General features: G+C 45.9%; 4 protein-coding genes across 4 annotated transcripts; 2 read left to right on the top strand and 2 right to left on the bottom strand.

Annotated features, from left to right (window-relative positions):
• Positions 1-7,792: 7,792 nt before the first annotated feature.
• On the bottom strand, positions 7,793-9,156 carry LOC9632578 (stem-specific protein TSJT1). The gene is made up of 4 exons (XM_002967089.2): positions 8,914-9,156; positions 8,591-8,831; positions 8,392-8,512; positions 7,793-8,334 (listed from the first exon to the last, which is right to left on the bottom strand). Exons 1-4 carry the CDS (start codon positions 9,117-9,119, stop codon positions 8,174-8,176), a joined length of 729 nt encoding a protein of 242 aa, XP_002967135.1. The 5' UTR covers positions 9,120-9,156; the 3' UTR covers positions 7,793-8,173.
• Positions 9,157-9,324: 168 nt separating this feature from the next.
• On the top strand, positions 9,325-10,628 carry LOC9636070 (transcription repressor MYB5). The gene is made up of 3 exons (XM_024672054.1): positions 9,325-9,610; positions 9,737-9,866; positions 9,950-10,628. Exons 1-3 carry the CDS (start codon positions 9,409-9,411, stop codon positions 10,611-10,613), a joined length of 996 nt encoding a protein of 331 aa, XP_024527822.1. The 5' UTR covers positions 9,325-9,408; the 3' UTR covers positions 10,614-10,628.
• A 12-nt stretch (positions 10,629-10,640) lies between these two features.
• On the bottom strand, positions 10,641-13,213 carry LOC9632577 (histone acetyltransferase GCN5). Its single transcript, XM_024672047.1, has 13 exons — positions 12,574-13,213; positions 12,436-12,500; positions 12,307-12,387; positions 12,188-12,259; positions 11,944-12,112; positions 11,841-11,884; positions 11,690-11,789; positions 11,569-11,637; positions 11,463-11,517; positions 11,286-11,404; positions 11,140-11,233; positions 10,945-11,086; positions 10,641-10,889 (listed from the first exon to the last, which is right to left on the bottom strand). Exons 1-13 carry the CDS (start codon positions 13,180-13,182, stop codon positions 10,823-10,825), a joined length of 1,686 nt encoding a protein of 561 aa, XP_024527815.1. The 5' UTR covers positions 13,183-13,213; the 3' UTR covers positions 10,641-10,822.
• Positions 13,214-13,330: 117 nt separating this feature from the next.
• LOC9632576 (chaperone protein dnaJ 49) lies at positions 13,331-14,529 on the top strand. The gene has a single exon (XM_002967455.2). It carries the CDS (start codon positions 13,356-13,358, stop codon positions 14,412-14,414), a length of 1,059 nt encoding a protein of 352 aa, XP_002967501.1. The 5' UTR covers positions 13,331-13,355; the 3' UTR covers positions 14,415-14,529.
• The last annotated feature ends 61 nt before the right edge of the window (positions 14,530-14,590 follow it).

Raw genomic sequence — 14,590 nt, 5'->3', positions numbered from 1 at the left:
TTCTGCCCCTGGCCGTGTTTGCCAACACTGCCACTGGATCGAGACCCACAGGCCCGACCACTAAGTCCCACAGTCCTTTGGGACTTCCTCACCACCCGACTGTGTCCTTGGTCACTACCCCAGAGGACTGATCCTCTTCCTTTCCACAGTCTGGGCCTTTGGGACAACATTTCGGAACACCGTGGCCTTACGCGAGCCACCTGGGTACTCTCCTCGCCTTCTGCCCTTGGGTGCTCTAGCCATGGGCTTAGAGCGGGTTCCGTTGAGCCACACCAGGTATCCAAGTAGGTAGTGCCACCCACACTTGGACTGGGAGCATCGGCCCGTCGATCTCCCGGGGGAACTAGAGCCGGCTCTTGAACACTTCACCAAGCTACCCCGTTTGTCGGTCCGTGTTCACTCTAGTCTTGGACTTCCCAGTGGGCAGCTCATCACCCAACACTGGGTCCGGCCTTCCTGGGCCAAACTGGCCTTTCCTGGCCAAACTGGCTCCACTGCAGTCCTCCCCCTACTATACTTTTGGAGCTCACCAAACCCCCCAGGGTCTGGGAGACGAACGCTTTGGGCTTTCACCCTCTCAGGCTCCGGACTCGGACTCGGACTCGGACTCGGACTCGGACTCGGACTCGGACTCGGACTCGGACTCGGACTCGGACTCGGACTCGGGCTCGGGCTCGGGCTCGGTCTCGGCCTCGGCCTCGGTCTCGGTCTCGGTCCCGATCTCGGTCTCGGTCTCGGTCTCGGTCTCGGTCCCGGTCTTGGTCTCGACTTCGGACTCCATCTCGGACTCCATCTCGGACTCCATCTCGGACTCCATCTCGGGTCCATCTCGGACTCCATTTCGGGTCCATCTCGGACTCCATCTCGGGTCCATCTCGGACTCCATCTCGGACTCCATCTCGGGTCCATCTCGGACTCCATTTCGGACTCCAACTCGGGTCCATCTCGGACTCCACTTCGGACTCCAACTCGAGTCCATCTCGGACTCCACTTCGGACTCCAACTCGAGTCCATCTCGGACACTTCCACGTGTCATGTGTTGGTCCTTTTGGGTCCCTTTTTGGAGCCTCGCTTTTTGCTCGCTTCGTGCTCGTTCCTCGAGCACTTCGTTGGGAGTTCCACTCCCGCTCTTGACTTTTCAAGTCGGAGCTTTTGGTCCAAACGTGTTACGCTCGTTTGGCTCTCGCTTCAGCCACTACCACGTGGCACCCTTTCCGGCTCCACTTTGGGGCCTAGGGATTTTGTGTCTCACACCTTGATCCAGTGGCAGTGTTGGCGAACACGGCCAAGGACAGAGAGGGACTTAGTGGGGACCAGAAAGGAGATATTGGGGTAGGCTATTCCCCATGTTTGTGGGCATCCTAAGGATGCTAAGGAGTGGATCTAGGATGACCACTCATGGACGGATGGCCCAGTCTTGGAAAGACGGGATTGCAATGCAGGTGGTGTTGGACCACCGATGTGACCAAGGTGATTGGGCATGGCCTAGCATAACGGGCTGGTATGTTGGTGGTGCCTTGGGGTGTCGGTCATGGGACCGAACACATGGAGCACTTAGACCAAGTGCAAAGGTTGAGTGGCATGGATGCCATTCTCGGGGCTAGCAAGCCCCAAGTCCTGAGAAGGACTTATGGGGGTTATGATTGAGACTCCTCCAACTAGTCGGAGGTGCGGTTAAGCGACTAAAGTAGAATGGAAAATTTAATCGCTTACATTCCCCTTGTGAAACATACACCCTCATTTGTTTATAATAGATGAGTCTATTGTGTTTTGCATAACCTGTTTTTTCTTTAGTCAACAACTCACCTCTCTAATGAGCATCCCGCACCTTTTGGTTCCTTAGCAACACTTCTTATGCTAGACCATCCTTCTAATACACTATCTATACATCATCCCAAAAGATTATTGTCGCACTAGACATTGCTAATTTCAAGCTTGCTTTTCGACTTAAAGCATTTGCCATGATGTTGCTCTTCCTAGGTTTATACAAAATCTCACAATCTAACTCAACCAAAGCATTGGCCCACTAACCTTGTTTTCCTCATAATTCAAGTTGAGACAAAAAGTGTTTCATTACCACATTATCTATGTAAACTTTGAAGTGCTTCCCAAGGTAGAGTCACCACTCCTTGAGTGCCTTGACCACCATAAATAATTCCTTCTCATGGGCAAGCCATTTTTGCTAAGCTTTGTTCAACTTCTTCGAAAAGAACACCACTTGATAGTTATTTTGCTTCAAAATTGTGCTCAACACAAAGTCTGAAGCATCTGTTTCTACCTCAAAGTTATTACTAAATCCTAGTAATGCCAACACAGGAGTCTTCCTCAACTTCCCTTTGAATGGACAAATGCCGCCTAACATTCCACTATCTATACTATCTTCCTTTTTTTCGTTTGGTCCATTAAAGGTAAAGTTACTCTTGAATATTGTTTGATAAACTTTCGATAGTAGTTGCATAGCCCTAAGAATGCCTTTAACAAGTGTATATTCAATGGTCATTCCCATTCCTGAATCACTTAAACTTTCTCAAGATTTATCTTGAGCTCATCCTTGCCCACCATATGCCTTAGAAACTTTACCTCTTATTGAACAAAGTCATATTTACTCTCTTTAACATATAACTTGTGTTTCAAGTGTTCAACATACTCCTGTAATGTCTCGCTATAGATCAGGATGTCGTTAATATAGATGACCACGATGATCCAGATATGGTACAATAATATGGTTCATCAGTGCCAAAAATTTTGCTGGTGCATTAGACATTCAAAAGGGCATCACCAGAAACTCAAAGCTTCTATACCTTGTCTGATAGGTTGTCTCTCGACATCTTCCTCTGCTACCATGATTTGGTAGTATCTTGACCTTAAGTCAATCCTTGATAAGTATTTCACCTTTCCCAACTTATCAAACAAGTCCTCAATCCTTGGTAAAGGGTTTTTGTTCTTCTTTGTATACTTGTTGAGCAACTAATAGTCTATGCATATGTGCACAGATCCATCTTTCTTTTTCACAAATAACACTAACGCCCCATATAATGACTTGCTCAACCTAACATACTCTTTATTCACCAACTCTTTAAATTGGTGTTTGAGCTCCTTAAGTTTCTTTTCGTTCAACCGATAGAGGGGACAAACCATCACCTTAGCACTCTCGACTAGCTTGATCTTATGTTTTATCAGTCATGTGGGGGGTAACCCCACCGGTAACTCTTCTAACATGGTATCTTGAAATTGGTTTAACATCTACTATATCACTAAAGGTACTTTTTCTATTCTTGTTTTTTGTCACTCCTGACTGAGAGTAAACACACAAAAATGTTGTATTGGTTCCTTTAATGAGTTATCTTCTCATGGACACCAAGTTCAAGCAGGAGTCTTTAGCCTTATATTGCCTTACCTTTAAATCCTAGGCCTCCACTCTGGATTATTCTCCTCAGGCATTTGCCAGTACCACAAAGTTCCTACCTTTTCCATACAAGGTTACCACAAACCAATTGAACCAATCCATCTCAAATCTTATTATGTTAAACACAGTGAAATCCATGTTTACTTTCCATGTCCCTATTTCAACTCTTACTTGTCAAAATACCTCACCTTAAACAAACTTTATAGTCCTCGATTCACCCAACTGCTACACTATTAGTCCAACTTGCTGGATTATGTCTGCAGCTATAAAATTATTCAAGGCACCCGTATTAATAAGGATCTTAATAAAGCTACCTCTAAGCTTCTCTGAGAGGGTTAGTAGATGTCGCAAATGACTCTCCACCAAAATTTCTTATGTAATGAGTAACTTTGAGCTAAGGATTGGATCATATACCTCACTTTGGATTTCACCTAACTTAATGGCTATATTAACTTTGGCCTTCTTCGAGTAGGAGCATTCTTTCGAAAAGTGTCCTGCTTCATAGTAATTGAAACATATGTTGTTTCCCACACTACTAGCCGAGTTAACCTTTTTATTCGTGGGTTTATCCCCTTTCGCTTGACTCCTATTTGTACTTGCTCATTGGCCACCAAATTTACCTTTCCAAAACTTTGAGGACTCATTCTTAGAGAAACTCTTTTTGAATTTCCTTTGCTATATGTCCCTCTTGGTTTGGCTCATTTTCTAAATATAGACCCTAACCCCATTATATTCCCCTTTCACAAGTTATCATTAAAATGCACCTTAATAGCTGTATCTAATGTTTCCTTGTAGTTGGTTGGGTTCCAATGCATCACCTCGTCTCGAACCCAAGTCTGCAAGTCTTATATAAAGGCATGGAATGCATCCATGTCACCGATGTCCGTGACAAGTATCCTCTTTGCCATAAATGCATTCACATACTCTTGAATGGTTCTTGTTTGCTTCAGCTTATTCAGCTTATCCCTTAGGTGCAGAGTAACATTTGAAAGAATGTAAGTTGCACAGATCCTTACCTTTATCATTTCCCAAGTGGCCATCAGTTCTTCATTGACCTCTATTATTCTCCACCAAGATTTAGCATTATCTGTCAAGTATGGTTTTGCACTTCGGACCTTCTCCAAGCTCAATAAATGCAACGCTCGGAAGTAATCCTTTATATCATAAAACCAATCCTCCACCACTTTATAATCATTCACTCCCTTGAAGACCGGTGGGGGTTTTGGTTTGTACTTGGGAATTGCTTAAGGGATTGATTCCACTTTGGTTTGTTCAACTTTGTTCAGTTCCGCCTCAGTCCCCTCCTTTTGCATTGCCAACATTTGCAATTTTTCTTCTGCTTTTTGTCATGCTTTAGCTTGTGTATGAGAATCTCCAATAGGGCATTAGTCTATACTAATTGTCCTTCTAAAATATCTAATGAAGTCTTGAAGGACCAAACCTCACCACTGGACTCCTATTTGAAAGTTTCCTCACTAAAGTCCTCATGCAAGGATTCCTCATCCATAGCTTCTTGTTTGACTTGAGGCTCCAGCTCTAGAGAAGGTTCCATCTTCGCCTTGGTTCTCTTATGCTCTGCTTTAGCCATCTCCTAATAATCTACCTCTATCCTTTGTTAAAACTAAGGAAAAGGCTTTGATACCAAATTGTAAGCTATAATTTTTCCCTTCTAATTTGCTAGCTTACCTTGTCCATCCGACCACTACTACCTTGGCTTTAGTTAAATTCCCTTGCCAAAGTTCCTACTTATGATACTAGCTCCTACTTAGTCCTACTTAATTTCAACTACTCATTGCACGAGCAACGGGGTGTTACCCATCCATCCACGAATTCCAAAATTCTCTCCCAATCCCCTTCTCCTGGTTAGATTAGATTTAAGGTTCGGCTACACTCCTTACAAACACAAATAGCTAAACACATCAAGTTTCTAAGTTTCTAAAATCACTTGGTACTATAAGACTTGATTATGGGACCCTTTAATTCACAAGCCTTAGGTGCATTATTTACTTCAAGATCTCAAAGGGAAACATCATGGCTTAATGACTCAGTGTGGGTACCCCTACTCCCCCACTTCCATCTCAAAGGAAAGGCCTAAGCCCTTAGGAATGAGCAAAGACCAATGAGCTACATAATACTCAAGTGGGGCACCACTTCACATGAGTTGGGAGCACCATAGTCAGTTTCCCTTCCGAGAGTGGGAGCTGCTCTTAAGCATTTCCTCAAGTGACCTCCCTCACACCATCTAACTCCATGCTCACTCCTACCTAAAGCCCTTAAACCCCAGTGTCAACTTTAAGTTAATTTGGAAGCACTATTGAAGAATTCCTTCAAGATTAATTCCTAAACCTCATTATTCCTACAATACTTTTAGAAACCCCTGCAGCCCCCCCCTCTCCCCCCCCGGGAGACACACTTTGTGCTTTCACCCCATGATCTGTATTAATATTTAGACTCGGTCTCCAACTCGATCTTAAACTTGATTTTGGATTGGATCTCAGACTTGATCTTGGATTGGATCTCAGACTCGACCTTAGACTTGGTCTCGAACTCGATCTCGGACCCGACTTCAAGCTCGGTCTTTGGACCTCAGGCTCAATCTCAAACTTGGTCTCGAATTCGGTCTCAATCTTGATTTCGGAGTCGATCTCGAACTTGGTTTCATCCGATGAACTCTTTATCATTTTGGTCGTGGTTTTAGGCATTCTTTAACTTACGCCACCTCAAAGAGTTAGTTCTTTATATTTTTTTGGCTTCATTTTATTTGTTGGTCTTGGCATTAGGATGTTAGATGCTCTAAGACTATTCCTACATTGCTTTGTGCTTTTGTCCCTTCATTCTTTGGGCTAAATGCTCAAAAGTTGCTCTATGCTTTAATTCCTTTGTTCTTTGGTTACAAGCTTGGGAGTTTAGCTCTATACTTTCATTCAGTGGCCCAAAGCCCTAAAACTCAAGTTTTACTCCACTATCCTTAAACACATAGCATATAGCACATGGTATATGGTGGTTTAAGTTCCCTTGGTGGTTATCCTATGGTAAATCACCATAGGATAAAAGGTGAAAACCACATGTGCTACACTTACTATTTGTGCACCGGCTCTATGTCAATTGATTGTTGTTCCCTACATTAAGATAATTAGTCATCCCATGGCTAGAGATTTCACCATGCACATGAAATATCAAAAACAATTTGCTTATACTAGTCAAAACTCAAGAGCAATATGATGGATAATATCACAAAGATATCTTAGACAAAATTATCAGTGAGTAAATCTTAAATTAGAATACAAAAGTATTTCAAGTAAATTATCAATTGATAAAACAGAAAGATCATTATAGTTTGAAAACATAGGATTAACTATCCAACAAAATTTAATAGCAAGTATATCATAAGAAAAACTTAATGATACCAAATATTGTAGATAGCATGCCAAACAACTTATAAAAAACAGCACAAAAAACACAAAGTATCATCGATTAATAAGCAAAATGAAAAACTAATCCAAAATAACATATGGTAATGCAAAAAGCCAAAAGTTATAAAAGAAAAAAAAAACAATTAACCACTAGAAATCATCAATCACCTAATCAAAAGAGATGTATAATCATTATCAAAAATTACAAAAAATAGCCAATCATCCATCAAACTAAATTTGGAAAGTGTAACCTTTGATATATTGCTTTGCATAGTGTATGTTGTGAAGCTTATATATTGTTCAGGCTAGAGGTGGTTTAGCATATGTCCAAGCCATGTTTACCATTGGCACAACATAGGCAGACTGAAATTAGCACTAACTATACCTTTGACCAATTGGTGGCATTGAAGCTTTGGGGCTTAATTTTCTGGAGTGAGCACACTAGCACCCAAGTGTCACTATTATCCTGCATAACCATATACCACAACATTGGGAATACCTTGTGAGTTGTCATCTACAACATTTTCTTCAACTAGAGATAGAGGATTACCACAGCAAGACTAGAATACCAGAAGAAGTTTTCCAAGGCACAACTAGAGCACTTGTTGAAAGTACTCCAGTATCACTTGTATGAGTATGGATGTTCAGCCCTCTTGGTCCTTGAGCACCTGGGCACCCCAAATCATGCAGGAAAAGGACTTATTGCTGCCAAATTAATATGCACTCAGCGACAAATAAAAGTACAAATCACGAGCTTACTTCAACCATCATCTGATTCGATCATGTGTGAGAAATAAAAAGTGCCGGACAAGAATTTATGAAGGCTTCAACCTATAAAAACCATGTGAAAGGTGCTCAAAAGAAAGTACAGGTGTGGATCCCATATGCAAAGTCATAGTAGTATAACATACAATGGACCTTTAGTTGAGGGAATTATGTTAAAAATTGAAATTTCCATTGGAGCAAATTGGAATTCACAGAACTGATTTGAGTTATAATTTGATTTGAATACAAAACTTTTTCTTATTTACACCCTGAGCAGGGTACCTGAGGTGGAGCACCTGGGAAATTCAGACTCGAGGTCCAAGCAAAGAGAGGAATGAAAAAGCATGGCCAGATCCCTTACCAACACCTATCCCACCCCATCGCTAGCATCCGGTTTTGGTTATGACTGGCTGTAAACCGAAAATTTCAAAGCATGGGAAATCATCTTATATCTTCTTGTGTTCTCTTGGCGCCTAGTCAATTTATTCAATGACTAAACTCAGTAGCAAGAGGCAGTGAAGTCAAATAATTCGCAGATGCACGAGGCAAGGGGAGGTACCGTGTCTTTCGCAAATTTCTTCCTCTCCATTTAGAACGCAGACGCCCAACCTGGTCCATCGCCCACAGGTTGCTCTGGCCGATCCACCTCAAACTTTACTCCGTCTTTGCCTTTTCCCCTGGGCGAGGCTTTCACTTCGTTCAGCGGGTGATCGAAGCTCTGGAGCCCCTGCTCGCTCGAGAAGAAGCATCCTGTGCACAACCAATCAATAGAAATTATATTCTATCGCAAGCTAAAGTCCTCCTTACCAGGTGGAAATGGAGACGAAGATTTGAAGCACCCATTCTTGAGAACGTCAAAGTCGTCCGAGAAAACCAGCGAGCCTTCCGACGTGACCCCCCAAAAGAGCGAGACTTTTCCTTGACAATCCTGAAAAGAGGAAAGTAAAAGCGTAGAACGAGAGCGACAGAAAGTCCTCCATCACGAAGAAAATTCTTGGCCACTCACAGCACTGACGAGTACGCGTTGTGTTGTGTTGTCAAAGAGGACGAAGGCAAAGTGGCCCTTCCACTCGCGGATCATATGGTCAGTCGGGTATGGTGCCCGGTCTCTCAAATTCCTGTACGCTTCGATGACAATGAGCACCTCGTTGGCCACCTTCGAGAGGCCATACTGCTGCTTGAGCGACGTGAGATTCTCTAGGATGCCTTCAAACACGCAGAAGATATCGTCCGCCACAGCAAAAGTCCTGGTGTTCATCGTTGGTCAATATTCCATCTCATCCAATCCAATCCCTTGCAAGAACTTTCCTGGGAGAAAAACTTGCCTACCTCGGCTTGAGCAAGGCCTGGCGCTCATGGCTGTAGGCGATCGCCGCTTCGCCGGCTTGAAACACGACCGCTTCGGGATAGGATTCTCGGAAGGAGCTCACCAGATCGGGCGATCCTCCCTCATTTCCTCCATCGCCATGGTCACCGCAAGCTGCGCTGAGCTGCTCAGGCGCTTGCGCCACCGATTTCCCGAAGATCGCGAGCATTCTCACGAAACCCTAGCTCCTCCTGGGTCACTGAAGAACTCGTCCATGCCCACAGCGACACGTGTTCCCAGCATTGCACAACACGTGTCCTTTGGTAAGGAGGGAATATGCTGATAAATTCGATCGTACACGCTGGCGGGAATTTCAAGCTACGGGAATATAATGTGTGGAAAAACTGGTGGCCTTCCTAGGTTGTTTCCTCGGCTGGTGTTCTTCATCTTCGTCACTCTGTCCCCCCTCCCAATGATCGATCGTTTTTCTATCGAGGACGGCAATTTCCAGCATCGCCATGGCACCAAGAGCTCCTGCCGGATCATCGCCATCGCTGTCTTGCTCTTCTTCTTCTTCTTCTCCCTCGGCTTCTTGCACTTGTTGCAATGAATCCCAGCTGCGGCGAGGTCCCTGGACGTCGGAGGAGGATGCGCTGCTCCTGCGCCACATGAAATTGTATGGGGATCGAGGGAATTGGCGAAAGGTCCCCAAGGCGGCAGGTTGTTCTTCTGTGATTCCGTTCTTGCATGGGTGAATTTGCGCGATTATTCTCTGAAATATGGTGTTCTTGCTGCATTTTCTCATCGAGAATCCATGGTTTTGATCGCGATTTTGTTCCTGGCCAGGCCTGCTGCGGTGTGGAAAGAGCTGCCGGCTACGATGGCTCAACTATCTCCGCCCGGACCTCAAGAGGGGAAGTTTCTCAGAGGACGAAGACGCACTGATAATCAAGCTGCATTCGCTACTTGGCAACAGGTATCATACACACCAAGAAAAACATTCCATCCACTTGGGTTTGATTTAAAATCTCTCTTTGAAAATCTTTTCTGTCCAAGCAGATGGTCTATCATCGCGGGTAGAATCCCTGGCCGCAGCGACAATGAGATTAAAAACTACTGGAACTTCCATCTCGGGAAGAAGCTGCTCAAGCTGGGCATCAATCCAAAGACCCACAAGCCACTGGCCAACAGCCCAATGGCCGAGCCGACATCCAAGTCGAGATCCTCCAAGTTTTGCCACAGCCTCTCCTTCTCCTCGATTTCCTCCGCGCTCACGGACGATGGCAGCGCCAACGAGTTTAAATCCCCCATCTCCAAGTCGAGCTCGCCCGATTGCTCGCGTCCGATAGATTCCAGGAACAAGCATGACTTAAAGCATGATCCCACGAGTAGTAGTACAAGGGTTTCAGGGAAAGACCATCCTAGAGAAACTCACATCACGGATCACCAAGATTATCTCGGATCCGCAACATCGATAGACACGTCCGAAGAATCAAGCATCGAAATCAGCGACGACCAAATGGTTCCCGGACAACACCATGACCACTTCTTCGCGAATGCCGCTCACGAGTTGGAGCTCCAAAGCCAGATGATAATGTTTGGGATGGATCAAGTCTCGTCGCTGTGGCTGCCGCCCAGCGTTGATTATTCCGAGCCTGGATCCCACGCTCCAGAAGGAGACAATGGAATCATCTTTGGCAGCGAGTCTTTTTATGTACGCTAAGACAAAAGAAAGAAAAGAAAGAAGTGATCCCAGGGAGATTTAGTCTTGGATTCAAAGTCGGGCGGATTTTCTTGACTCACCAAAAAGTATGTTCTGTAATTCAAGTGATTTCTCTCTTGACCATGCTAGCACGTGCGACCCCTTCCATGTCCGTACCTGCTGTTCCCACTACCGTACAATAAAGAATGGGGAAGTACGACAATTCATGCTTAAGATGCATCACCCCGGAGGAAAGTAACGCACGACTTGAGCTTGTTCGTGAAGAAGTCTTCCACCCTGTGGAGCACAAGGACTCTACTGATTATAAACAAGAAGAAAAGTGCTGGATCACCTGTTTGCGCACTTGAAGTAGATCGTCTCCGGTGAGTTGTAGACCCTGGCGTTCCCAAACATCCGTTTCAGGTCGGCTACGAACATTTCCAGCGTCAAGTAGAATTGCTCGCTCTCCAGTCTCCTGGATATGGTTTTTAAATCTGGAACGAGAAGACCAAACTTAAAACGAGATGGAGCAGCTTACGGAAGTTACCGATGGGATCTTTGATTATATCGTAGTAGTCCGGAACCTCACGCGCATCCACCGGTTCTCTAAACGGCCAAGCTTCCGAGTGATCGCAAACCAGCTGGAGAACCAAAAAACTCTTCTCGATCGCGAAACCATGGAAGTAACAGTACCTTTAACATGGAACGCATGAGTCCCTGAAGGGCTTGCCTCGTTGGCGGCCCATCATTCGGTGAGTTTACAAATCTTATACGAGAAATGGTCAGTTGGTCTGGCGTCCATCCAGCTTCCTCTGTTCCAACAGCGCAGACATTAGCTCAACAAGATCCTCATACTAGGAAACCACGTACTTAGACCTGGTATGTCTTCGGGTCTCAAAGGCCTCCGTGGAACATTGAAGTCCTTCTGCAGTGCGTTCTTTAGCATGAAATAGAAGAAGAAGAAAAACATGTCGACCTTGAGGATTTCCAATCCAGGGTAAACTATGTGGCAGTTTGAAAGCTCCCGAATTTTCTCATCTATCGCCTGGAACATAACGTTGCTAAAGAGCGATAAAAACTGCACACGGATTTGTTACCTGCCGTTGTAATCTAATCATCGCCGGGAGATCTATGTAAGGTAAGATTGGATCGATCCTACATTCCATTAATGTTCCACCGTCATAATCTTTGATGTATCTGCAACGAAAAAAGTATGAGAACTGAAAAAGAGTGAAACTGGAACCTTACCCGTGCCAGATCTCTTTATCTAGAAATATTTCCTTGGTAAATCCCTGATTAACATTCACGTTCAGTTTTCTATCGCCTTTGGAATAGCAAAAACAAAAATCACCTGCTTTGAAAAGTAACCCACTGCATTGTTATCGGCATACGTGAGGAAATGAGTAAGCCCGTCTTCGTCCCGAGCATACTTTTTTAGGTGGTTCATGAGCCTCGTGCCAAAGCCTTTTACTTGCTCGTCCGCTGTGATTGCACAGAATGCTATCTCTCCAAACTTTTGGCTGCACTGAGGACAAAGTCGTTTCATCAAATCATACTGACTGTGCATTTCTTTATTCTAATGCAGACACACACACCTTGGATACGGACGATATGTGATGCCGCCTATAACTTGGTTGTGCTTCACAATCATCATAGACTTGTGGCTCCTGCTCCACAAGGTGTTGGAAAGTGAGAAAAAAAGGACCTTCTATACCTGTCCATGACCAAACGGACGATGTAATCCTTTGGCATGTTTGGCAGCTGACGAGAAAAGATGTTCTTGAGCCCAACAAGCCTGAGAAGAAAATTAACCAGTTGTTCACTGCATTGCTAAAAACTATACCAAATCATATGTTGGTCGTCACCGTCATTGCTGTAGCAGACAAACTTGATCCTTCCAGCGTCTTCCTGCCCAGCAAAAGAAAAAAAAAATAGAGAAAGGTTGGAATTTGATTCCAGGAGAACATGGAAAACCAAGTACCTCTTTCTTGAGATTTTCCTCTCGCGCACAGTACGCTCCACTGGTTTGGATCGTCTCCACCAGCGTAGGCTTGGTCGATTCCTCCTTGACGGTCACCGTCACAGGCTGTGGTAAATTGCCAAAGGCCATTTGCGACGATAGCAAATCCTTTTGCTCGGCTGCTTCCACCTTGACCGACGAAACCACTGGAAGGTTCAATGCGGGCGGGCGAAGCGGTCCTTGCTGCAGAGGCAAGCTCGTCGTCGTCTCCTGGTCGTCCTCATCGTCTTGCTCTCCATCCTCTTCCTCATCCTCCTCCCCTTCGTCGTCATTCCCATCCTCGTCCTCGTCGTCATACTCCTCCCCTTTGCTGCCACCGCCATCGCCTCCTCCACCTAGCTGGCTCCCATTCTCCCTGCTATCATCCGGCATTATCCCGGATTCCATCGCATGAGAGAACCCTAGCCCAAACACGGAAGACGGATTGTGATGCATGCCTACCATCGCTGGAATGCTGGAGGGCTCGTCCAAGAGACCGGCAGCTGCTGCGCTCCTCTTGCGCTTGTTGTGGCCAGCTGAATGCGACGGCGATGGCGATGGAGTCGGGGACTTGAAGCTCCCGTCCGCCATAGCCGAGAAGAACCCTAAATTGAGGAGCCTAAGGTAGAATATTCCGTCACGTCAAATTGTGCTTAATAGAATATTCTGTAGCAATACATTCTAAATACATGCAAAATAGAATATTCCGCCAGATATTGGCGTTTCCTTAGGGCAAGGATAGGGTTTTCTCTTTGGATCGATCGATGGAAAGCAATAGAGGGGAGGCGGAGCGCTGCGTCCAGATAGCCAGGGCAGCAATCGAATCTGGCGACAAGTCGCGCGCTCGTAAGTACGTCTCCATAGCTCGGCGCCTCCGGCCGGAAGATCTAGATGTAAGAGAATTGGCCTCCAAGCTGGGGCTTGGGGAGGAGGACGACATTCGAAAGAGCTCGGGAGGATCTAAGAGCAGCTCGCAGAGGAACGGCGAGCACGAATCCGAGGTCAAGGACACGGCCAGCAGCACCACGGCCAGCAGCGATCCCTCCCCGGAGCAGATCGAGATTGTGGTGCGCATCAATCGGACAGTAGACTACTACGAGATTTTGGGGCTGGGGAAGGAGTGCTCGGAGGAGGACGTGAGAAGGGCGTACCGGAAGCTCTCGCTCAAAGTCCACCCGGACAAGAACAAGGCCGCGGGCGCCGAGGAGGCGTTTAAGTCGGTGTCTAGAGCGTTCCAGTGCTTGAGCAACGCGGAGCTCAAGGAGAGATATGATCGATACGGGCCAGAGGAGGCGAGGAATCTCGCCCAGCACCAGCACCAGCAGCAGGGGATGCGCCGGCGCAGGAACGATTTCTTCGACGATCACTTCGATCCGGACGAGATCTTCCAGGCCTTCTTCTTTGGCGGCCAGGGTCGGAACTTCCAAAGGCAGCATTTTGTGAGAACTCCCGCGGGGATGGCCAGGGCCCCCGAGGGTGGACAGTCGATCAACCTCACCGGGATCGTCCACCTGGTACTCATCTTTCTGGTGATCGCTCTCACATCCTTCCCGATGTCGCAGCCCAGTTACTACTCCCTTGAGCGGCAATCGCCATATCTTCACGAGCTAAGTACTCACAACCGAGGTGTGCCTTACTTTGTCAAGTCGCCGAGTTTTCACCAGGAACACCCGCTTGGATCGAGGGTCCGCGAGCAAGTCGAGGCCCAGGTTGAGCGAGACTACCGCGATGTTTTGACGCACAATTGCCGGGTGGAGCTCAATCTCCGGGCCTGGGGAAAGATCAGCGAGACTCCAAACTGCAAGAAGCTGCAAGCGTTCTAAGCGAATCTAAAGCCAGGAAAATCAAAAGAGAAAAAAGAGGTACTTTTACTTTGTGTATAGCAGCTTGTTAGAGCTGTAGCTACCATTGCTACACAATAAGATTTCTATTACAGCATTTCTAGATGGCCCAGGAACTTGGCAGAAACATTAAGTTGATCTACACAAGCACTCCAAGA

The sequence above is a fragment of the Selaginella moellendorffii genome, unplaced genomic scaffold (genome assembly GCF_000143415.4).
Source record: "Selaginella moellendorffii unplaced genomic scaffold, v1.0 SELMOscaffold_8, whole genome shotgun sequence".
Classification (NCBI taxonomy): domain Eukaryota; kingdom Viridiplantae; phylum Streptophyta; class Lycopodiopsida; order Selaginellales; family Selaginellaceae; genus Selaginella; species Selaginella moellendorffii.
Note: the sequence above shows the minus strand (reverse complement) of the source record. Positions and strands in the feature narration are given on the sequence as shown.

What these genes read in the sequence shown, in the direction of transcription:
- LOC9636070 (XM_024672054.1), top strand. Translation starts at nt 9,409, where the DNA reads ATGGCACCAAGAGCTCCTGCCGGATCATCGCCATCGCTGTCTTGCTCT. An exon ending in AAAGGTCCCCAAGGCGGCAG is followed by an intron (nt 9,611 to 9,736) that starts GTTGTTCTTCTG and finishes GTTCCTGGCCAG; the next exon opens with GCCTGCTGCGGTGTGGAAAG. An exon ending in CATTCGCTACTTGGCAACAG is followed by an intron (nt 9,867 to 9,949) that starts GTATCATACACA and finishes CTGTCCAAGCAG; the next exon opens with ATGGTCTATCATCGCGGGTA.
- LOC9632577 (XM_024672047.1), bottom strand. Translation starts at nt 13,182, where the DNA reads ATGGCGGACGGGAGCTTCAAGTCCCCGACTCCATCGCCATCGCCGTCG. An exon ending in TGGGTTACTTTTCAAAGCAG is followed by an intron (nt 11,885 to 11,943) that starts GTGATTTTTGTT and finishes AATGTTAATCAG; the next exon opens with GGATTTACCAAGGAAATATT. An exon ending in CGAAGACATACCAGGTCTAA is followed by an intron (nt 11,405 to 11,462) that starts GTACGTGGTTTC and finishes CTGTTGGAACAG; the next exon opens with AGGAAGCTGGATGGACGCCA.
- LOC9632576 (XM_002967455.2), top strand. Translation starts at nt 13,356, where the DNA reads ATGGAAAGCAATAGAGGGGAGGCGGAGCGCTGCGTCCAGATAGCCAGG.
- LOC9632578 (XM_002967089.2), bottom strand. Translation starts at nt 9,119, where the DNA reads ATGCTCGCGATCTTCGGGAAATCGGTGGCGCAAGCGCCTGAGCAGCTC. An exon ending in CAGGCCTTGCTCAAGCCGAG is followed by an intron (nt 8,832 to 8,913) that starts GTAGGCAAGTTT and finishes GATGAACACCAG; the next exon opens with GACTTTTGCTGTGGCGGACG. An exon ending in TTCGTCTCCATTTCCACCTG is followed by an intron (nt 8,335 to 8,391) that starts GTAAGGAGGACT and finishes GGTTGTGCACAG; the next exon opens with GATGCTTCTTCTCGAGCGAG.